This window comes from Hydra vulgaris, chromosome 09 (genome assembly GCF_038396675.1).
Source record: "Hydra vulgaris chromosome 09, alternate assembly HydraT2T_AEP".
Lineage (NCBI taxonomy): Eukaryota > Metazoa > Cnidaria > Hydrozoa > Anthoathecata > Hydridae > Hydra > Hydra vulgaris.
In genome coordinates, this window is record NC_088928.1 from 13647009 (window position 1) to 13672438 (window position 25430).

General features: G+C 27.3%; 1 protein-coding gene across 1 annotated transcript in view; it reads right to left on the reverse strand.

Annotated features, from left to right (window-relative positions):
* Positions 1-1050: 1050 nt before the first annotated feature.
* The window catches only part of LOC124811203 (high affinity cationic amino acid transporter 1), a 30062-nt gene continuing 5682 nt past the window's right edge, over positions 1051-25430 (reverse strand). Inside the window, exons 2-6 of the mRNA XM_065804793.1 lie at positions 22367-23198; positions 22154-22257; positions 18152-18353; positions 5327-5968; positions 1051-1685 (exon numbers count right to left, since the gene is read on the reverse strand). Coding sequence (XP_065660865.1) covers positions 1585-1685; positions 5327-5968; positions 18152-18353; positions 22154-22257; positions 22367-23183 — 1866 coding nt within the window. The 5' untranslated portion in view covers positions 23184-23198 and the 3' untranslated portion in view covers positions 1051-1584. The remainder of the gene's footprint in view (positions 1686-5326; positions 5969-18151; positions 18354-22153; positions 22258-22366; positions 23199-25430) is intronic.

Sequence of the window (25430 nt, forward strand, 5' to 3'; positions counted from 1 at the left end):
AAAAAAAAAGTTAATTGTATTTGTATTAAACTGATTGATAAATATTTATGATGCAAGTTCATTATGATTCTGGGACGGAGAACACTCTGAAAAAATTTCCTAAAAGATACAAACTGCAAATATAAAATAATATAAATTAATACAATAAAAAAAGAAAATTATAAATTATGTATATTATGAAAATGATAAAATTTTTTTAGTAAATGCAAAAACTTGTTTCTATTTTTTGTTCAAAGGGTTTGAACTAACGTTTTTCTGTAAAAAATACTTTATCACGACCCAAAAACCACTGAAATTGAAATAGAAATTACAAAAAAGTCAGCAGAATGATCATAACAATTAAACTATTGTTGAATGTGTTCAAATCTGATGTCTATGATAGAAACTTGACATACGAAAAACAATGTTATTGGTTAAAGTTGTTAAATTTTGAAATTGAACATTTAAGTGATGACGATCTAAAGACGATCATATATATATATATATATATATATATATATATATATATATATATATATATTTGATAAAACTATGGGATGGGTTTACAAGCAAGGAATAAACGTTAAAAAATTCTAATATTATTTATAAACTTTGGCATATATATAATTCTGACATATATAAAATTCGCCGAATGGTCACACACGAAATGTGAATGCCTGAGGGAAGAAATAAAGTACATTAGAATAAAGGAGAATTATTTTTCAAACAAAGCATATTTTGACAGTTGTCAAGACAAAAATAAAGATTAATAGAGGAATATTTAAAATAAGACAGACAATGCACCTAAACAGTACTAACAATAATAATAAAAAATAAATTGTTATATAAATACTAATATGAACTAAGATAAACAAAAATATATCACCAAACAAAAAATAAATAAAACAAAAAATACATTAAAAAATAAAAAGTATGCAAACAATAATGAAAGAATGGAAAAAAAAAAAAAAATTAATGCCAATGTGTAAATATAATTTGTGTAGTGATTAAGTAGTAAACATCTCATCAGAGTAAAAACGATGGGATGGGTTTACAAGCAAGGAATAAACGTTAAAAAATTCTAATATTTATTCTTTATTCAAAACTATTTTACTTTATATTTTTGTGATAATTATTATACGCATGAATTATTCAATAAATACTGAACTTTAAACTTATCACAAATTTATTAATTGAAAATAACTCAAATAACTTAAACTATATAATTTAAAAAAATCAGTACAAAAATGACAAAAAATTAAAACAAATATTAAATTAATGTAATTCATAAAATTTTATGCAACTCATTATTATTTAAAACACTGATTCTCATACAAATAAGCTCCTAATTTATATAAACTTTAAAAAAATACAAAAATCTTCATAATACATCACTAATATGCAACAATCATTATTTAAATCTCATGAATGCATTTTATTGCATAATACATTTAAAAATTTAAATAGTAAATTTATACCAAAAGATTTAAAAATTTTTTCCATCATAAAAAATATTTACTGCATGCAATATAATAATAACTCAAAGATATTTCAAATATTAATTCGACAGTGAGATATGTTAAAAATATATAACTTAGATATTCATTATTCTGACTGCAGATTTTCATTATCTATCGATTGTACTACCAAATTTGGTTGACGTAGTTTACTATTCCAAAAACCATATGTAAAGTATACAGTTAGCCCTAATAATGAAATAACAAAATTACAAACTAAAAAATTAAGACAAAGAATTAAATGGATAACACACACATATTATATGTAGTCTGCTCTGTTTTTTAAGAACATTGAGCACTCATTTTGTAGAATACACTAACATAATTTGTGCGTGTGAGTGTGTATAAACACACACACACACACACACACACACACACACACACACACACACAAACACACACACTAGATACTACTCTTATTACCATAATATAACTTTGCTAATTTTAATTTTTTAATTAAAATTATCTTTATGTCCTTCAATCATAGATATTGAATTACCTCGCCCAAACCCTCAGTCAGTATATGCGCTGAAGCCAACAGTTTAGCATTAGCATGTCACACTGCACACATTTTACATATGCAAATTGTAATTTACATATGCATATGTCATTTTTGTTTCATAAAACATTGTTACAATTAATTATTGATAAAACCATTTAAACTGTGAGATTTTGATCTAACCTTGATTTGCATTCTTTTGTTTGTTAAAAAGCTAATTTTTTATCCTACTTTTGAGTCTTAAATTTATTAAAAAATAACAATATGTGATTAGGATTGAAATTTCATTGAAAAGACAAGTTGATGCCAACAATGTTACTTTTTTAATAAATTTAATTAACTAAAAAAGAAAAAGAAAATCTAGGCAGCGTTTGCGGTCCTTTGTTACACACTTGCTCAACCTTCAGTATTTTAATAAAGCTATTTATATTTCTGTAAAAAACGGTGTTGTGCTTTAAAAAGATCCCACGCAATAACTAAATAAGCACACATAAGATGTTTACTAGTAACACTCACTGTGTGCTTATTTAGCGCAAACAAAAATGATTTATGTAAGTATATGGTCTACAATATATTATCTAAATGTTTATACCAGGGTTCTGCAACCTGCAGCTTGAAAGCCTAATGTGGTTCTTTCTATGTCAAGATGTGGCTCTTTAGCTCCATGCACAAATATTATTATAATATTGAAATGGAAATGTTGGTAGCTCTATAAAAACTGAAAAAACTTTGTAAATTGCAACTTTATATCTTCTGTCTCAAATGGTTGGCGACCCCTGATTTATACAATATCTTAAGTGCATTTTTTGTTATATTAGATTCTATTAGAAATAATTGGCTTTCACTGTGAAATTTGATTAGGCCTAAAGTTAAAGTGAGGAGGATTGGCACATTGAAGTGTATTAATTTGAAATATGTACATAATCTAAACGTGTAAGGTGTACACATTTTTGTGAACCCTTTAAATTTTTTGCTCAGAATAAGCCTTTGTAGTTACAAACTGGAAATATGTTCATAATTAAAAGTTTATTAACTTTTTTTCTATGCCTTTTACTTTAGTCTACCTTACCTTACTCTATACCTTTTTATTCTATAGCCTTTACCTTAGTTCACTTTTTGTTCAGAGCAAGCATTTATAATTTTAAAATTAAATATATTCATAAGTTACAATTTCAATTAATTTTTTTTTTCTAAACATTTAACTTAAATCACTTTTTTGTTTTAATTGTAAACTAGTATATTTAAAATTGCTTTCTTCAATTTTAATTTGATTTTTAGGGAGGAAGGGAGGAGTAATCAAATGCTGATAGAATGTTAGTGTTATAATGTTGATGTAAGGAAGTTTGACAAGTTGTTGACAAGGGGGAGGGGAGGAGGTGAAAATTGCCAAAAAATTGTTGACATAATTAACGGTTTTAAAATTATTTTTAAAATTTAAATATGAAGAAAAACAAACAGCTACAGACATCTTGATTTGCTGCAGCAAATAAGTAGAGTAAAACAGGGTCAAATTGCACACGATATTATTTCGCACACTGATTGAACCGGGTCAAATCATTATATATCATTTAATAATCATTCGATATCATTTCAATTGCACACCATATCATTTCAATTGCACACCATATCATTTTGCACACTGATTGAAGTTATCAAATAAAAACTGAACAGATGCAGCTTTAAAAAAATAAAAATAGATTCGAATACATAATTATCTACTCTATTTGAATTGATAAAATTATATGCTAATTCAACTCCATTTTTTCTTTTTTTATGCAAGTTTAACATAATTTTAATCTAATTTAATTTCCATTCTGACAGCATAATTTTTATGCAGCTAGAACAAGAAGTTGAATAGAAAATCAAAAAAGTAAAAAAAAAAAACACTCACTTTTCTAATAGAACCACACAATTAATTACTTTTTTAGTTTTAGTTTAGTTTTTTGCATGTGACTAAGTGACTTTATCTAATTAACATAGTGTTAATTGCAGTTTAATTATAATCATCACTCACTTAATTCTACTCAACTCACTCACTTCAAAATGTCAATTAAAAAAACAAAAGCGTACAAGGAAGATGATATATTAGCCACATTAATTGAGATAAATAAAAAACAATATGTCACTGAAAAAAGCTACGTTTAAATATGCCGTTCTAGCCCCAACACTCAAAGATTGCAAAAATAACAACAACAAAGGTTTTCATGGCTCAGGTACAGCAATGGTACTCTCAAATAAACAGAAAGAATGATGCGCTCCAATCACTAGGTGACTGGGATTATGGTTTAACTCGAAATGAACTCCTTGAATTTGTAACTGGCTATCTTAAATGCAGAGATCAATTGTACTTATTTAAAAATGGCAAGCTGGCAAATACTGTTTTTATGTCTTTATGAAGAGGTAGTCAGAAAAAATTTCAACAGGAAAAACAGAGAACTTAACATCTAACAGAGCCACTTCTTGTGCGTCAGAAATAATTGATCGTTATTCTGAATGCGTTGCCAAGCAATATATTTTGGGTGATAAAGCCAAAACAACGGTATTGTGTCAAAAATGGACAAGACATGCATTTAAATTTATTACCAACAAAAAAAATTATTATATTGTTAAAAATTTCTGATGTGGTTTGAAAGTGTCTACGCTTTGTGTTAAGTTTAGTTACGTTTGTGTTACGCTTTGTGTTAAGTTGTGTTAACTTTTACAGCTTCCTTTGTAACCTTTTCTTCAACTTTCTGTTTAGGAACTCAATCACATTTTCTTTGGTAATACATTTTCCATCAAGTTTTGACATGTTGCAATGCTTCAATTTCTTAACATGTGATTGATTTCTGGCTTGAAAAAATTGCTTCAATACCATCTGGATACTGTTTTTGCCTGATTTTAAAATTGAATTTTTGGTGCTAACTGGACCACCTCATGCCCAATCAGGATGAAAGTTTTTTTTGGCTTTGTATATCCATAAATGGCAGTGATGCCATATACTCAAAGTGAAAGTTTTTTTTGGCTTTGTATATCATAAATAGCAGTGATGCCATATACTCAAATACCTGAGCATAAAAATGCTGAGCAACCTCAGCAAAACAATAATGAAAATTTGAAAAACAAACACAGCATTGTAAAACTTTATTAGAAATTAAAAATAAATTAGTTTTGTTGATTTTGTTTTAATTATTTTATTTAAAATTAATAAAAACCCTTGTTTTTCCATTTATACTTTAATTGTTTTGTTTACAACTTAAACAAAATGTATAATTTTACTAATGTACAATTATTTATTTTTTTTAAGTTTTATTTAGACTTTAATAAAAACTTATAAAGAAATTTCACTTACCCACTGCCATCCATATGCCAAATCGAATCCATGTTGCACTATTTAATCCCAACAACAAATATACATTTAAAAAAAGTCCTAATACTGGAATCCAAGGTAAAAGTGGAACTTTGAAAAATAACTTTTGTGAATTCTCTGGAAATGTTGACAGCGCAGTGGTTGTGGCTGCAATCAGTATTCCAAAAATTGTAAAAAATAAAATAGCAACAGTTTCATGCTGAAACGCTTTACTAATTAAAAAATGAAGCAGCTGTGAAAATATAAATATTTCAATAACTAAAAGAAAAACACATATTTTTGCTCTGGTTTCTGTCACCGTACTTGGTTCTGAACTACCGTAATTTAAAAAATCATTGTTTTTTATTATAAATGTTTTCCACCGGCTGGTTTTTTCTTTTTTTATTAGTGGATCTTTTTCATTTTCATTTTCTGCCACTAAAGATTTACTTAATAATGGATCAGTATTAATGACCGCATTTGGATAAACATTGCATTCTTCATAAGATTCATCTGCCATCCCCAAAGAAGCCTCTTGATATCGTAAAGTTAATACTGAAACTGTTACAATAGTATATGCCATGATAGTACCAATTGAAACCATGTCTACAAGCTCAGTTAGAGTAAAAAACAACGCCATGATTCCTAAAAGTAAAATCTAGCATAACATAAGATTTCCAATGACCTCGAACATATATATTTATTTATATAACAAATTAATATAAATCTTTATCATGTACATTCAAATAAATGCATATAATTCATATGTAAAAATATTAGGGTGTACTAAAAAAACATAAGTTTCTTAATATCTAATAGTAATCTTGATATGTAACAGTAATAAAAAGTTGCCTTTTTGTTTAGAATCATAAAATTCAAAAGAAAAAAAAAAGTCTTCCAGTTACCCAAAAAAAAAGGGTCAAAAAGAAAATGTCAAGTATAATATAAAGTATATATTTTTTGCAATTATTCACAAGCACAGGGCTTGTGATGAAGCGATCGCGCTCGTAAACGGTATTTTCAAACGTTCTAGGCGCAATAAACAACGCTTGTTCAGCTTATAACGAGCGTATAAAATAACGCTCGTCCAATAGTTCGGGATTATTTTTTTATTTTCATAAAATATTTAAAAAAGATTTTTTATTAAAGATATACTATTATCAAAGCACTAATATCAAATATAAAAAGCACTACGTCGTTCTCTTTTGCACTAACGTAATAAATGAGCAGTTTGAAGTCGTTAATAGTCACTAATTTCTATTATGGAATGTGCACGTGGAAACACAATGTGAATACAAAAATGCGCAAATAAAATAAGAATAGAAAATTAGAAAACCACTATAAGAAAATTAAAACTTTATTTTTAATCTATTTAGAGTATTTTTATTCTTGTGAAAATATCAAGTAAGATTTATTTGATTTATTGTTTGTAATATTCCACACATCGTTTATAATAAAAATAAATATTAATAATAGAGTAATTTTTAAAATTAGTTTTTGTTTATAGTATAGGTTTTTTTATTAACTATTATTTATTTTAACTCAAATTTAAAACGATTCTGTTGTTTAGAATGTTCACAATCGCATTCGAAAAGGAAACAAAGTAATAACGTCAACATTTATTAAATGGAAAGTTATTATTCTAATTTATTATTATTTCAAATTATTCTTGTGTTATTTTTTTAAGGCTAAAAAAACGTAATTTAAAAAAGAAATTTTAGAAAAAAATTAAATAATTAATTTGAATAAAAAATATCAAAAAATATAAAAACCATTAACCGTTAATTAAGTTTACCGCGTAACATTTTAAAATGCATATATCAAATCAACGAATCAAAACACTAAATTATACTTCAATACTAAATCAATAAGAAGTTGCGTTTTTGTTTGATATTATTTTTTTATTAATATAAATAGTTAAAAATAAAATCGCGATCTGACAATATACAAGAAGTTTGGAAGTATAAAAATCTACATCGTTGAAGTAGTTTCATGAGTGTGATACTAATTCAAACATTTTTTGACGAAAGAATTATGTAACAAATAAAAAAAGATATAAAAAAATAAAAAGCTTTTTATGAGCATCGCCTTCAGCAATTTTCATGATCGCGCTCGCCGACATTATTTCGAGCGCACATAATCACGCTCGATGAAAACATTTTCTAATTTTACGAGCACGATTTAACACGCTTGACGATTTTCTTCATCACAAGCCCTGCAAGCATACTTTACCATATACTTTTGAAAAATAACCGCTAAAACTAAAAAAAGGCTATAGTTTTTCAAAATCAGTTCATTTTTAGATGGCATATTACAATATTAACTAACAAACTGCATATAAAAGTAAATGGTATAATCTTACTTACAACAATTATATATATAAAAAAAGTCAAGACAATTTAAGTAAAGACAATCCAAGTAAAGCTGAATTGTGGACATTAACACAAATTATCCAACACAGTACTCAGCCATAGTATTAGATGCTGGTATTATAGGCCAATTCTCTAATTTTGATCAGATAAAAATTTAAAATTTTAATTTTTTTTTTAATACTTGAACCTAAACCAGAAGGAAAACTTTTATTGGTATTATTTATAAATAAATTTATTACCTTTTATTGTATTGACCCTTTTTGTACGGTTCCAGAATGCTAATAATGTAATCATATACAAATCATGCCCAGAGTAGGGTATAACGGATCTGGTAAAATATTTAGGATCTGAATCCTACCCGGATTTTCAAGATTTGGATCCGGATCCAAATTCGGATCCAATTTTAACTATTTTACACAACAAAAAAACAATTAAATAAACTATTTTACACAAGAAATTTTTGTTAATTTTTAAAATGTATATAACCACAGTTAACTTTGAAAAGATTTCTTTTGCATAAAATTCTTTTTTTTTAAAGCTTGGTATAAATTTTTGCTTATGTCAGATTCATATGATTGTAGTTGACTTAAAACAAAACAAAAAACTTTTTTTGGTGTTAGCAAATTTCTCTGTCTTGACGGCAAAGTGCTTTGGATCTTTTACAGGCTATTAAGTCTAACTCTTACTGGGTATTAAGTCTTAACTCTGAATCTGATATTGTTATTGGAGACTGAACTTGGATAAGTACCATTTTAATACACTTGCTTAACTTGACAAAGCATTCAACCATATCAAATAATAAGTTTCAACCTGTCTTGCAGTCTAAAATAGGTTTAAATTTGTGTCCAAATTCTTGTTTTACATGCTTCTGCAATATATTGTCAATTTCAACAGGTGATTTTTTAAAACAAAATTATTATTGTGCGAACTATTTTTAAAATTGAAAAATAATCTTTTATAACAACAGCCACTACTGAACTATTTTCAAATTCAATATAGTACAGCTCTTCACCTCACTATCACATTAATTTCAAAACTATTGCTTTGCTCTAAAACTTTAGTTGGTTTCACATTAAGTACATCCCCTACTACTAAATGGATTGCATGAGCATAGCAGATGTGATGTATTGAGTTGATTCAACAGCCAAATTTAACCATAATAGATGCACTATCTGTAATGTTACTAACAATATTACTATCTTAACAGCTTTTTCAAACGGCATACTCTCGACGACACAAACAAGTCCAAGATTATATAGGCTTTCATTTGTCTTTTGGCTTATTCTTGTAAACTCTTACTTTTAGCAACATTGTTAAATGAAAGTCCATCAATTGCAATGAGATCTGTTAGTTTATTGATAATAGTATCTTTAGCTTGTAAAAAATTTCTGATATCTTTTTGGGATGAACATTGAACTGCTTTTGTAGGATGTAATAATGGCAATTCTATTTTATGTTTAACCTTTAGATGTTTTTGCATAACACTTGATCAGTCTCATTTAATTGTTACAATGACGTTACAAGGTTGCATTGAGCAGTTTTTTTTACTTTGCACTTCAAGAAATGCTCCCAAACAGGAGGATTGCTTTATATTCTTGGAAAGTTATTTTAAAATTTTTCTTAATTGCTTTAAAATACTCTAACGCTTTAAAGTGTAACAGTTTAAAACTATAGGTAGGCTATATTGGTACCCAACATCAACATTATAAAAAGTAATTTTATGTAAAAAAAAAAAAACAGGAACCAAATATCCAAACTAAATAGATCCGGATCTGGATCTCAAAAAAATGGTACGGGTACCCAGGTATTCGGTTCCGGATTATGGATCTGTCTATCCCTAGCCCAGAGCTTTTAAATAGAACTTTCATGCTTTCAAATGAAAGAGAATTTGAAAGGTATAATGGATTTATTACTGGAAAGCTTGGAATGTTATGTTAATAATATACAATTTTATGTTATGTTAAGTTAATAATATACAATAACAATGATAAAAACTTAATAATATTAATGTGTAAAACTTTTTTAAAAATATAGTTAAAACCTTATTCTTATAAAAATAAGGTTTTAAATATATATAATAATTGCTATGCTGTTAATATTGACTTTCTAGTTATTTTTAGGTAAACCATAATAGCATGTATCTACAACTTTGGCCATATTGAGGTTAAATATTGGTATACTGTATATTCTTGCTGCGCATTCTTTTGTTTATATTCACAATAGTTATTACTTATATTTATTTTATAATAATGCAACTAAGATACAATAACAAGCATTCCCTAGGAAGTGCATGCTGTTTTTCCTCTCGATTGTCCACGAAAAAGATTTTTATTTAGACAACTTGGCCACAGCAAGTTTTATCATATTAAGCAAGTCTTGCAAGGAAGCATGTGCGGTCACACACCTTGTTTGTTCAAGTTTTAAGGAATTTTTTTAGACACTGTCCATGGTAGTTGGCATCTTTTAACTTTTAAAGAGTTTCAATGATTCGCAGTAAAAAGCTAAACTTATCTACCGAGATAAAAAAAGGAAACAAAATTGTAACAAAATATTAATTAAATAAACTAGAAAAATTTAATAATGAAAAAAAGAAAATTTTAAATTTTTTTTATAAAATTTTTATACAACTTTTGTATTCTTTTTTTTTGGTTGTTACTTTTAGCTACAAAATTTAATACAAGCCAGGAAAAAAAATTCTATATTTTATAACAATTTAACAACAATTGATATGCAATTTATCACGATTTTTATCAGTCTGTATAATTAAGAAACTAATTCGCTATGTATGCTAGAACTATGAGAAATTTTATTAATTTTTTTCTAACATTTATTCGTTTTCACACCTTTTCCCTTTTAAAAATGTTTTTGCTATATTTGACCTTTTTTCACAATACTTATATAAAAGAAAATTAATTGATATTTATTTGTAAAATAAAAAATTAAAAATTTTTCCATACTTCTAGCACAAATAATAAAGTATTTCCTAAACAGAGTGGCTACACTTTTTTTGAGTTATAAAATTAAAAGAATTAAGGAGATTTTAGGAGTTTTTAAGGATTTTTTAGGAGATTTTACCAGTAAACTTGGAAAAACGATTAAAAAAATTAGGATTATTTAGGACGATTGAAATTTTTTTTTTTTACGAAATTTAAATATTTTAAAAATTTTAATAAAAAATTTGAAAGTTTGAGTTGTTTGAAATTGAAATTTGAAGATGTTCGAAAGAAAACTTCAAAAAACAAGTTTAAACTATTTTTGAAATTTAAGTATATATTAAGAGAACTTAGACCTTTTTAGGGAATTTTTTATATATTAGGATATTTTAGAATTTATCAGGAGGCGTGGCCACCCTGCTTAATACCGATTGACAAAAGTCGTGAATAATTTTATATTAAAAAATGTTTTTATTTTTGTCATATTCTTATCTGTTTTTTTCCTCAACTTCTATCAACTTTGATAATGGAAAATAACAAGCTCGTTAAAAAAAAAAATTAATAATAAAAAAAAAACTATTTAGGTACATTTTTTTGATCAAATTTTATTTTAATTTACTTTTAGTTTATTTTATTTAGTATTTTTTATTTTCTTTGCTGTTTTATTCTCTGTAGAGCTTTATTTTGCCGTAAATTCTTAAAACGTTTACTATATAAAAACGCTGTCAAGTTGTGTAAAAAAATTACTTTAAATATGGATGAACAAGACGTGCGACCGCATGTGCTTCCTAGAAAGACTTGATTAAGCGCTTTAATTCTTTGCAAAAAAAAACTAAATTTCTAAATCAAAAAAAGCAAAACTAACATAATAAAAAATTAAAATAAATTTATATAGAAAAAAATTAATAATTTAAACAAATTGTGTACTGTTTTTCCTTTTGTTTTTTTTAGGGTCAATGCAGGGAGGGGGTGGGGGTGGGTTGTATAAGACCACCAAGCATACTCATGCATGGGGGAGGGAAGGGGATATAAAAATGTAGAAGGTGCAACAGGGAGGGAGGGGGTCTAAACCTGGAGATTTTTGTGTACATAATATATAGATGGTCCCTTACATTAACATTTAACATTTGCAAATATATTCGAAAAAAGTTACTTTAGTGAAACACATACAGATGTAGGAGCCTCAAGGAAGAAAAGATTATATTAGAGTAATAGTTAGTTAAAAACTATTAAAAGGTGTTCGACACATGTCTAGTATAAAAGCATAATAATTGTTTACGTATACTTCACCAATAACATAGTAGTCCAAAAAGGAAAGGGCAGGTAGAAGTAAGTAAAGCGGTAAAACTTAATGAAGTGGCAGAACTAAATGAAGCCGTAGAACTAAGTGAAGGTTTTGAACATCGGCACATAGCCGAATTTAAAAACAGGTATCCAAAATTAAAAAAGCGCTAAAAGGTTGGGATAAAAATCATACAAGAATAGAAAAGTAATTTGAAACAATAAAGGTTGAAAAATGTGTAGAGGACATGGCATAATTGCAGCCTAAAAACTATGCATTTATGTGTTTGCACTTTACTTAAAAAAAACTGAGAGGCTTAAATGGTATAAGAAATCTGAATGTGAACATATGTGTATCATTCAAAAACATAACACAGAAAGATTTTTTATATAAAAAAAAGAAAAGATGGGTACAAAGCAAATATATGAGCAGCAAGATTTAAAAGAAAAAACAATGAAGAATTAGAGAGGTGGGATTCAAAACACAGATATTCTGTGTATTAAGTAAACGACTTATCCAAATAAGCTAAATGTGCATGTATTGATTAAACAAGTACAATTATATAATTAAAAAAGTTATATAGAAAATAAAGCCTATATGGTAGATATGTTTATACGCAACATGAACAAACCAACATATGAGTGTATATAAGTATATACACATGTATTACATAGATGTATTCATATAGGGACAATATATACATGTCACATTAAAATTTTACAAATATATTTTGCAAACGATAGGAATTTATATTTTTGCTTTCCTATTTAAAAAAAAAAAAAACAAAATCTAGAAAAATCAGTCTTTTTAATGTCAACTAAAAACAGTTTTTTTATTTTTATTTTGCGTTATCCAATTTCATTGCTGAAAATAACAACCACCCTTTAGAAATGAAAATAAAAACCGTACACAAATTATTTAAATTATTAATTTTTTTTTCTATTTAAGTTCATTTAAATTTCCTTTTTTCTTAGTTTTGCTTCATTTGTTTTTAAAACTTAGTTTTTTCAGCATAGTATTAAAATGCCTAATATAATAAAACTTTCGCAACCAAGTTGTCTATATAAAAAACTTATGCCAGGGTGTAAACTAGTCCTGTGGGGTCCCGTCAAACGCGGTATTCCCAAATGCTCATAAAATTAAAATTTCCAATTTAAATGTAAAAGAATTCCATTCTCTAAATAAAGTTTGCCAAATTGAGGCTTAATAATAATTCTAAATATTATTGAAAATTAATTATTATTAAATACTAATAGAAAAATAACATAAGAAATTCTAATTTAATAACTGTGTAATACTTGAATTAAAATCACTGTTATTGGTATAACTGTGCAATTGCATAACTGCGAAAATGTCTCTTGGAAAAGACTTCTTGAAAATTAGGATTTTCCCAGCGGTTTTAGGGATTTTCTTGGTAACTTGCTTATAAAATTCTAACCATGAGTGAGATCTCGTCTCATTCTTGTTTCTCGTGAGAAATGGGACTTAAATATTATATTATTTTACAAATTAAAAATTATTATAACTTACAAAATGCTTAATAATTTGTTTTTTCAACTAATTAATATTTTGACTCAGTGATTTTAATAAATCTAATTAAAAATTTAATTTGTTTTTGACAAAAAAAGGTTAAATTTTTAATTAGATTTTTTAATCAAATTTAAAAAAAAAACCTAATTACAAAATTTTAATTAGATTTTAAATATTTTTAATTAGATTTTAAATACAAAAACTTTTTGTATAAAATGGTGCACTTTCGACTTAATTTCATTAGTTTACCAGTGGAATTCAACTTGACACATATTGTTCATATTGAAAAGAAATATTCTTGCCTCATTTCAATGATCAAAAATGTCACCAAGAAAAAACAAAATCTGGAGATATTTTCAAAAAACAAGTGACGGTGCTGAATGCAAGGCGTGCAAAAAGTCTTTGAAAACAAAAGATGGAAACACAAGCGGACTTCATCGTCACCTCGAAAAAAAACACAGCTAAGATTACGTTGAGTATTCTGAAAAAACTGACGACTCTCTTCTTCCTCCTCCTAAGAAGAAACAACGAACCATGGTCGAAATGCTTGAAACAAAGTCCAAATATGACAAAGACAATTCCATTCAAAAACAGTTTGACTCTGCAATGCTGGATTACTTTTGCACTGATCTGGTATCCTTTTCAGCAGTCGAAGGAAGAGGTTTCAAGAAATTGTTTGACATTGCAAACCCTAAACTGAGCCTTCATCACAGAACAACATATTTAAGAAAGCTTTCAATTCAGTCAAGAGAAGTTCAAGCTGGAATGAAGAGCATAATAACGGAGATTACGCCAAATCTAAAAAGTGCTGCATTTACTTCTGACCTTTGGACTTTGGAGCTCAGGACAGCTACATCTCTTGGACTTTTCATGCTATTGACGAAAATTAGAGACTACATCACTGGACACCCCATGCCCAACAATTCCCAGGCAGACACACAGCTGAGTTGCTTGAATCAGAATCAGACGCTCAAGGAATCAATTTTAGACAGTTACGCCAATCTGTTGACACAAGATGGAATAGTGAACTGGATTGCATGGCTTCTGTCCTACAAATAAAGAGTGCAATTATCAGCTTATGTGCAGATAAAGATATTTTTTCTTCAAAGACCATCAGTGCATCACAGTGGAAATCAATTGAAGGAGCAGTAGAAATTTTGGCACCACTTAAAGAAGCTACAGAAACGTGGTGGGCTGAGTCTATTCCAACAATTAACACTGTCGCCGATTCTCTTTATTTAATCCATGACAAAATTGATCAATTTATTGAGACGGATGGAAAAAATGGCTATGGTGTCTTGTATGCAAAAAACTTGAAAAGCTGCATTGAGAAAAGATTTCCTCTTTGTCTCACTGGAAACTTATTGAGTGCTGCAGCAAACTACTTAAATCCTGCTTTAAAGGGACTTCACTTGACGCTCTTCAAAAAATTTCAAACAACAAAAGAATGGTTAGCCTCACAGGTTAAGGATAATGTTGAGTGCCAACCTGTTGCCAGAGTCCTTTCAGCAGATTTGTCCTCTAATTCAAAACTGAAGCGCAAGTTAAACGTCAGACTTAAAACACAAGAGCCAACATCTGAACTGAATCCTATTTTGAGCAAAATGTGCCAGTATGATTATCTCCCTGATGCCAAAAAAGACTTTCCAATTCTTGATTGATGGAAACTGTATTGAAATACATTGCCAGAACTCTCTTCATTAGCTAGACTATTCCAGCAAGTTCAACTAAATCAGAGAGAGTTTTTAGCTCAAGTGGAAATGTCGTCCGATCATCCAGACACAACTTACACCCAGAAAAAGTAGAACAAATCATCTTAATCAGAGAAAACATTGTCTTGTTGGAAAAGTTTGGCAAAAAAATTCTGAATTAATATTTTAAAAAATTGTTTACATTTGACAAATGTCATTTGTGTTTATTTGTCAAAACCATGTTTACATTTTTTTTTTTTTACTTGCATTTTCATAAATTTGTTTTCAAAAATTGTTAAATTTCTCATCTCGTTCTCGGTCTCACGAGAAGTACTAACTTCTCGTCTCGGTTTAAAAAAACCTAGTCTCGCTCATGGTTATAAAATTTCTTTCTCAATACTTGCAAATAATTCTTTGCAATGCCTTCCAACTACAGCAAATATTATTTTAAAAAATAATAAATTTGTTTGGTTTAACACCTGCAAATGCTAATTCTTTAAAATTTTTGCCTGTTTTGGCTGAAAATTTAAATAAAACTCTACTTCAAGTTGTACATGTGCTTTGTTAACAAAGTTTAATCAAAATATCGAGAAGCCATTTACATTAGACACTTTCAAAATTCTAATTAATGCGGATATTACGGTAAGTCTTTTAGTTACTGTTCTTCTTTTTTTTTGTTTGGTATTTTATATCAACTGAATTACATGATCGCATCAAGTATAATCTTTTTTTACTTATCTACTATCATTTTTTAACTAACTTTTTCTAAAAAACCACCTCTGAAATATAAGTTCAACAGTTGAATTAAGCGATCGCAATATGCAAAATCTGGAAAAATATCTGGTCTTCAAAATTTTAGTTTATCCAAAGCCGTGTACTTTGTTTTCAAAGAGCAAATTATTTTAAGTTTGTTAGCAAAAAAGTTATAAAAAATAAAACAAAACAATAAACTTTTAATGATTACAAAGGTAATAACACTCTAGTAACTAACTGCACCATAAAAGTAATAAAACTATAACAGTGTTATTACTTTTATAAAGCACTTATAACTTTCAAGGTTCATTTTTTGTTCAAACAACATTAGTAATTTCAAACTTTATTCAAAGTAAAAAAACATCTGAAAAACTAAAATGGATATTCAAATATTATTAAAAATTTCAGAAACTTTTACAAATACACTTAAACAACTAAGAATGAATTATAAAAGTTATAAGTGCAAAAGTTAAAAGCTATAAATTTTATAGAAGTAATAACACTATTATAGTGTTATTACTTTTATAATGCAGTTTGTTACTAGAGTGTTATTACTTTTTTAGTCGTAAGTTTTTATTTTATTTTTATAACTTTTTCTAACAAATTTAAATTGATTTGCCCCTTGAAAACAAAGAACACGGCTTTAGATAAACTAAAATTTTGAAGACCAGATATTTTTCCGGATTTTTCATTTCACGACCGCTTAATTGAACCCTTCAAGGGTTCAATTAAGCAAAAATGTTTTTTTTTTTCATACAACATATTGGAACTAAAAATTTAGAAAACAAGAAAACTTGCTTGAATTCAAAACAAAAATAAAAGCAAATTTAAGTGTTTTTAAAAAATTTAGTCATAATAACATTTTATGACCATGAATGAGAAAATAATTATTGGTATTCTTCATTGCAACGATATCATGCAATCACTTGCGATCAATATTATTTTGTAATTAAACAACATTTGTTTCTGTTTTTGCTGAGACTTTGTAATTGTAACTTTATTAAGCTATTATGTATAAAGAAAACTAATATTAATTATAAAATTCGCAATAAATGTGAAATAAGAAATTTACGATCTTGTGTTTACTATTTTTAAAACCTTTTCTATTTTTCTATTTTTAAAACATTTCTTTTGATAACATAATTTATTTCATGATGGTGTAAGAGTTCATCAATAAAAAGCGCCAAGCAGAATTTAAACAATAATTAGAAGTAGATTTTCATTGAACATACAATACTACTTTAAAAATCACCTTTTAACGCCCACTAGTGAAAAATAAATATATATTCAAAAGTTCTCTTAAAATGAAAGCGGCAATGATATGTTAAGATTAAAAATAAATCAAGTATATAACTCTTAATAATCATAAATATACACTGATTAAAATAATATAAAAATATATCATTCTTAACATATCTTTGGAAATCAGAGTTTAATTTGCCGTGCCGTTGTGAAATTATGTTTAACTTTGTGTAGGTTTCATATTCATCTTCAATAAATGTTACAGACAGTAATTTATTTTATTTTTGTAGCTGCCCAATAATCAATGTATGATTGCTGAAGTGATGTAGAAGAAGAGAGAATATAAGGAAGGGACCCAGGCAGTCCCGGAACACATTTCAATCTCAGGGACGAGGGAGGGTGAGGAGGGATCGAGAAATATTTTGCTAAATTCACATTTTTGTCATAATCCTGTATCAAATTTATTCCTGGTTAACACCCTGTATGCATGAACAAGATAAAAAACAGCAGGCATCTCCTAGAAAGGCTTGAATAGTATCATTTAAATTAATTTAAAAATTAGCACACAATTTAAATTTTTTTAAAGCCATTTTAATACTTAAAAAGTCTCCAAACTTATGTTGAAATGCAGCATTTCAACCTAAATTTGCTAATATTTATGTGTGGCATTGACAACGCTGTGACATTGACATTCTAAAAAATCAACTTATCCTCTAAAAAATCAACTTATCCTCTAAAAAATTACCTTTAACTATGTAGGATAAAAATTTTAACTTTACTTTAATACTACCTAATGGTTTAAATTTTTTTGTTTTTTAAGTTGCCTTTCTGATAGTAAAGGTCACTACAATACAAGAAACACACACCTGGATTACCAAGGCATTTAAAGAAACAAGTTGTGTTATTATATCTAGACTTTCTATTCACCCTATTTTTGGTCTAAAAATGCTAATCATTCCTTAATAAGAATTTGCATATAAAGATGCTAAACATTACTTTTTAAGTAAATATATATCAAAAGTTACCTGTTAAAAGTCCTCCTAAAAAGGTTGCATATAGTGGTATATTTGTCTTTTCATTGACTCTGCTGAATACTGGAAATATTAATCCATCCTGAGCCATTGAATAAAGGAATCGAGGCATCATCATCATGGAAGAAATAGCATTACCTAGAAGACCAAAGATGGCTCCAATACCAATAATGTATTTAGCTGCAGGAAGATTAACCTAAATAAAAATTATTATAAAAACATATGTAAATACTTGTTTATAAAAAAAGCATCTGAAAATAAACATATAAGGTAATACAAAATGTCTTTATTGTGTGTGCATTCCTATGATTTTAAAGTCAAACAACCTAATAAAAATGATAATTAAAACTGATAAATATTTTACTACAACCTTTAAAAAATATTAAATTCAATCAATTAAAAACTATCTACTAAAATTTACCTTAATGGAATTGTATGAAACTGGTTACTATCAACCAATAAGTATAAAATTGGTAACAAACAATAGACACAATAACAAAACATTAAACACATGATATGTAATGTTAAAAAATATATAATTTAAATTGGTGCAGGGGTAATGTAACCAAAGTAAAGTTGTCAAGCTATAAGTTAAATTAAATTAGGAGTGGTGTGACAACTATGACAAATATGATCCAGTGGAGTGACAACTATTATCAAATATTACAAATGTATTCCATACAAGGATAAATAAAATATTTATAGATGAAGAGAATGGATTTAAGAGTAAGAAAATAGCAAACACAATAAAGTAACTTTATCAGATGCAGAAAGTAACTTTATCAGAAGCAGGCAGAAAGTAAACAACACAGTAAGGGTGTTGCTATTCAGCAAGATTGGAATATCAACAGAATTGTGATAAATATTAGCAAAACAAATATAACAAAGTATTAGAAAATGCAACAACTTGCAAATGAAGACCTAAACAAAAACAAAATAGCAAAAGCAAATAACAAAGATTATATAAGACTAATTTTAAGTTATGCTTTATACTAAATGGTGTTTTTATTGTTAACTTCAACTTTTTTATCAGCTAATTTATCAAAAATTGCAGTTTGAGGATTTTTTTAATTAAAAAACCTTATTTCTAAAAACTGGATAATTATTAATTAACAAAAAGTTTTCTGTCATTTTGAATACAAATTTTTTATAATTTACATATTTGGAGTAATTACTGAAAAACGGTGTGTGAAATTAGGCAAATTTATATTTGTTCTTTGTGCAATGAAAATAGACATTAAAAATAAAAAGTAAATATTTTAACATTTTTCAGGTTAATAAAATGACGGATTAAAAAGTTGCATATACTCTAGACAAAATGAATGGATGAACTGGAATAAAATATTGCATATACTCCAGATGAAATAGATGGATGAGCTAGATTTAAAAATTGTATATACTCTAGATGGAATGGATAGATGAACTGGATTATAAAATTGTATATACTCTAGATGGAACCCAAAAACTATTCATCAGTTACTGCTCAAAAAACTTTGTTGAAAGAAAAATGGAAAAATTATTTTCATCAAAATTAGGTAAAAATGGCTTATGAAATGGCTTGCCATCCCACTATGACTTATGCGCATTTTTCTTTTTTCAAAAGTTTTTTTTATTCCTAAACTTGTGCTTTTTTAATAAATTATAGATTTTCTAACTTGTAGTAAAGAGACCAATTTCAAATTTTAACTGCATAAATCTCCAATATATTTCATGAAAATAACAATTACTTATTATTTTTCAACATGTTAATGATTGAGTAAGCATGCACTCAACCTTAACACAGGCTTGGTCGGGAAGCAGGTACAATCGCAATCTACATCTGACCATGCATATATTGTTTATTTGCAACAACATGGCCATGGCTTATTAGATGCTTTAAGAATATTTCAAAAAGCGCAAAAAAAATCTTTACTTGACAGGAGACAACTTCTAAAAAAATTAACTAAAAAAAAAAATGAAATTCTTAAAGAAGAAAAAAACTCAACTAAAACAAAATAAATTATGTTTAGAATAAATTATTTCTAAACTTCTCTCTTTTATAACTTTTTTTATAAAATTCAACAACACTTTTACAAAAAGTAACAACTTACTATTAATGATGGTTTAGAAAAGAAACCAACATTCTTCAATTTATCAAAGCTTATAGTATAATTATTTATTTAAGCATTTATGTTTTATTTCAACAAGATTCTAATAAAACTAACAGTAGTTGAACTATATAATAAATAAAAAGTAAATATATTGTTATAACTATTTAATGCTTTGCGTAGTTTGTAATATATAATAGTTTGTAATATATAATAGTTTGTAATATATAATAGTTCAAAATGTTTAAAACAATTCTTTTTTGTTTATCTTAAGTAGGATAAACAAAAGAAATTATCAAATTGTTGCGTTACTATAAAAATATTATAACAATCTTTTCTTTTAGCATCGTCTTAATGTTTTAAAAAAATTTCGCAATGTGCCAGACTCCTGAAACAGCAGTCTATAATGACAGGTTTCCAAACTGCACATTATGTATACATTTAATAACTTTACATTTTACTTAAGTCTATTGGTTTATTTTACTATAATATATATTAAAAACAAATATATAAAAAGCATATAACATTCTAAGAAAATTAATGATTTTATTTGGTCTTTTGCAAACTAGAAACATGTTTTTATTGCATCAAATTATAATAAAGCAAACTTTAATGGTTAAACTAAAAAGTTAAATATATTTATGAAGAGGAGGCAGAATTGCTTCACAAAACTGCTGGTGTATTTAGTGAGTAGGCTTTTTAATATATTTGTATATTTTTGTTCTGTATGGAATGCAATGCTGGTTCACCCATAAGTCACGGGTGAACCAGCACCGCAACAGTTATTTATACAAAAGTATGTTAGTGTTTTGGTCAAATTACTGGCACAGTGTTCATCCACTTAAAATTCACTTTGTATATATGAATGTTTATGTTTAGTCGCCTGTAAGTCCCTGCATGTTTATTTGATTATTAATTTTACTAACTTTGATGATTACTATTTTTTAAATTTTATTGAAAACGCAGTTATTAAAAAGCAGTGGCCAAGTTAGCGCAACTAAATAAAATTGCGTGGAAGGTGCGATCGCACCCGCTTCCTGACCAAGCCTGTTAACAAATAGTAAAATAAATGTAAATCAGAAGAAAACTTATTAATTGTTGTGGCGTTTAGGAAATAACTCGCTCAAATATAGTTGTTTATTAAAAAGAAACTTGATATATTTAAGCAAACTTAATTAGCGCAAATTAATCAACATTATTTTGTGGAAACAATTCAGCACTAAAGATTTCACAAGCTTTTATTCCAACTATTTAAAATGAATCCAGTTCTTGGTACCCAGACTTGGACCCAGTACTTTCTTCTGAGTACCCAGAATCGGAGACTCTGCATCAACTGGTTTTAATACATCTCTAATATATTTAATTACATATATACAGCCCTTGGAATTAGGGTCATCTATCAGGTTGAGAAAAGAAAGAAATTTGTTAATATCAAACATTTTTAAACATGCAATATTAAATTTAATTATTTAATAATAAAAATAAAATAAAAAATAAACATTCCCTTATAGTAATAATAAGAAAGCTGTTAAATAACATTTAACTCATTTTGCAGTAATTAATATTATTGGATTAATTTAAAAAAGTTAATGTTTTTAAAAAATAAAGAAAAATTAAGAGAATTTTATGACATCAAATATTGTGTTAAGCTAATTCATTAAGCATTTTTTATTTAAAATAAGGCCTGATATATATATATATATATATATATATATATATATATATATATATATATATATATATATATATATATATATATATATATATATATATATATATATATATATATATATATATATATATATAGACACATACACACATTTAAAGTATATAAAATAGGAAACTACTATCATAAATAGGTTCACAAAATATTACAAATATATTGATACCTTGAAAAAGTATAACCTACCTTTTCAAATGCAGTGGCTAGAGATGCGCTTCCTTGCATTTCATGATATGGAATCATCATATTTAAAACAAGTGACGTTGCAACAAAACCAACATAACACGTCACTATGGAAAAAGTTAAACTAATAAAAATATAGCATAAAGCAAATTATTTATTATGCATATTTATACAATAACTTTAAGGAATAATTAAAATGCTAATATTTAAACTTACATATAGTTATTATAACACTAGCAGGTACAGATTTATTGGGTCGTTTTGCTTCTTCAGACACCATGCAAACCGCATCAAAACCAATAAATGCATAATAACAAGATGATGCTCCTGCTATCATGCCTTTCACACCGTATGGGAAAAAATTTTTTATATTGTCTACTTTGGCATAAAATGAACCCATAGCAACAACCATAACAATCACCAAGATTGTTGCTACAGTACATAAGCTGTTAAAGTGTGCTGATATCTTAACACTAAATGCAACAAGAACAGTTATCAATATGCAAACAATTAATGAGAAAATGTCTGGATAAGTATCTTGACCAAAAACATGAAAATGTCCAATGGCACTTGCAGTATAATTTTCTATTTGATTATTGAACAAAGCATCTGTATATTTGGTGAAGCCTTTAACAACTGCAGCAGCACCAATCCCATACTCTAAAACCAAGTTCCACCCAACAACAAAAGCAAAAAACTCACCAATTACAACATAACTATACACATAAGCAGAACCAGCTTTTGGTACACGAGCAGCAAATTCAGTGTAGCATAACCCAGATAGAATGGAAGCAATAGCTGCTAAAGTAATAGAGATAATAATAGCAGGACCAGTTATGTTTTCAGAAACTTCTCCTGTTAAAATATAAACACCAGAACCAAGTGTTGAACTAATTCCAATTAATGATATATCAAATGTTGTCAAACATCGTCTCAATTTAGTATCTAATATTCCAGTTTTATCTTTTGAAAGTTCTTTAGTTCTAAAAAGTGACTCGTGTATTTTTTTAATGCGATTCCTGACCTTTACCATTTTAATTCAACTGCCCTAAAACAACCATAATACAAATAGACACACACACACAAACTTTTGACTTTAGTCCAACCTTTGCGTGTTGGACGAAAGTAAAAACCATTAATTTAATTACAAATAAAACGTTTTTTAAAAAAACCACAAAAACGCAAATTTAATTGACCAGAATGTTTTTAAAAACATTCTGAATGTTTTTAACAATATAAACAATATTTTTATTTTTATCTTTTTTAATAAAATGTTTTTATTTTTAATTTTTTTGATAAAATATTCTTATTTTTTTTACTGTAAATCATGCGCGGAGTGTTGCTACATCGACTATCTTATAGCCTGACTGGCAAGGGAGTGCTGCTACATCAACTGACAAATAGCCTGACTCGCAAGGGAGTGGTGCTACATCGACTGACAAATAGCCTGACCCGCAAGGGAGTGCTGCTACACCTACTATCTTTTAGCCTGACCCGCAAGGGAGTGCTGCTACATCGACTGAGGGTTTGGTTGGGGCAGGCAGTCTATCAATTAATAAAAAAAAAAAATTCCGGTCTTGCATTTTAATTTTTACTTTTTGTCAACAAAATATGGAAAAAACTTTCCGACAACATATAAGGGTTCTCTCTCTCTCTCTCTCTCTCTCTCTCTCTCTCTCTCTCTCTCTCTCTCTCTCTCTCTCTCTCTCTCTATATATATATATATATATATATATATATACATACATACATACATACATACATACATACATACATACATACATACATACATATATATATATATATATATATATATATATATATATATATATATATATATATATATAAGCGTTTAAACTAAAAATATAAAAGTCTTAACAAATGATAAAATAAATGAAATAAAAAAAACAGAAAAATAAAAGCATAAAATTAATGTTTTTATTCTAATTTAAAAGTGTTTCACTAAAAAGAGTTTTAAAAAAATCAAAGTTTCAAAGTTAATTAATCCGAGATTAATTACTTTGAAACTTTAAGATTTAAAAATTTGAAACTTTGATATTTTCTAATGTCTACAAAGCAAATAAAACATTAAAAAAAAATATTTCTTAGTAAAATTTGAACCCTTATCTAATGCCGATATAGCAGCAGCGCCTCATAAATGACACAATTAATCAACCTAAGCGCTAAATAAAAGTAGCAATATAGAAAAATAATTAGCTTCAAACTATTAATTGAATTGCTTTTAAATTAAATTAATTAAGTTTGAACTATTGAGACACTTTTAAATTGAAAAAATATATTAGTTTTTTGCTTAGATTTTCTCTGGTTTATCTTTTATTTATTTTATCATTTGTTAAATTTGTTTCTCTTTTCAGTTTATGGCTTATTTTTAATTTTCTCTTCAAGCTAGTTTGGTTTTTTCAGCCCATTTTTTAAAACACGCAAATTATCAATATATGCAAAAAATCATGGCCAAAATTTTTTTATGTTTGAATTCACCTCCCCCAGGCCAAGAAGATTACTACAGTCAAGGAGGCTACTTTAATTATGGTTGCAATTCTCTCTCAACTCTATAACTCCGAAACACGAACCTTGACGAACAAGGTTGCTGCGCAGAGAAACAAGTTTAGCGCGGTACTACCAGGGATGCGGTGGGGATCAAACTTGGAACTTTTTGCTTATGAAGCGAGCGCTCTACCACTATGTCACTACCGCATCATAAAAGGCGTGCAACCACATGCATTGCCTGAGAAGGTTTATGTGTGTGTGTGTGTATGTGTGTGTGTGTATGTGTGTGTGTATATATATAAATATATACATATATATATATATATATATATATATATATATATATATGTATATATATATATATATATATATATATATATATATATATATATATATATATATATATATATATATACACACACACACAGGCCTCAGCAGAAATGATGGACAATTACCCATGCCTGACTCCACACTGGTGCAAGTCAGTTTACACAGGTGTAATAAAGCTTATGCAAAAACACAATTTTTTTTAAACAGCAAAATTTAATGTTTTTGGGGTTGAGTTGTATTTTACTTTCATAAACAAAAATAGTAAAAAATATATTTTCTGCGCATTTAAAATAAAATATTGCTTGAATAAGTTTTACATAATTACGCAATGATTAAAAAAAGGCAAAAATACACTTATTCATTGTTAGGTATTTGTAAGTGTCGCTAAGGTAAAAAAGTTTGGAGTAAAAGATTTTTTCTTAATGTTTTGACATTATTTTAA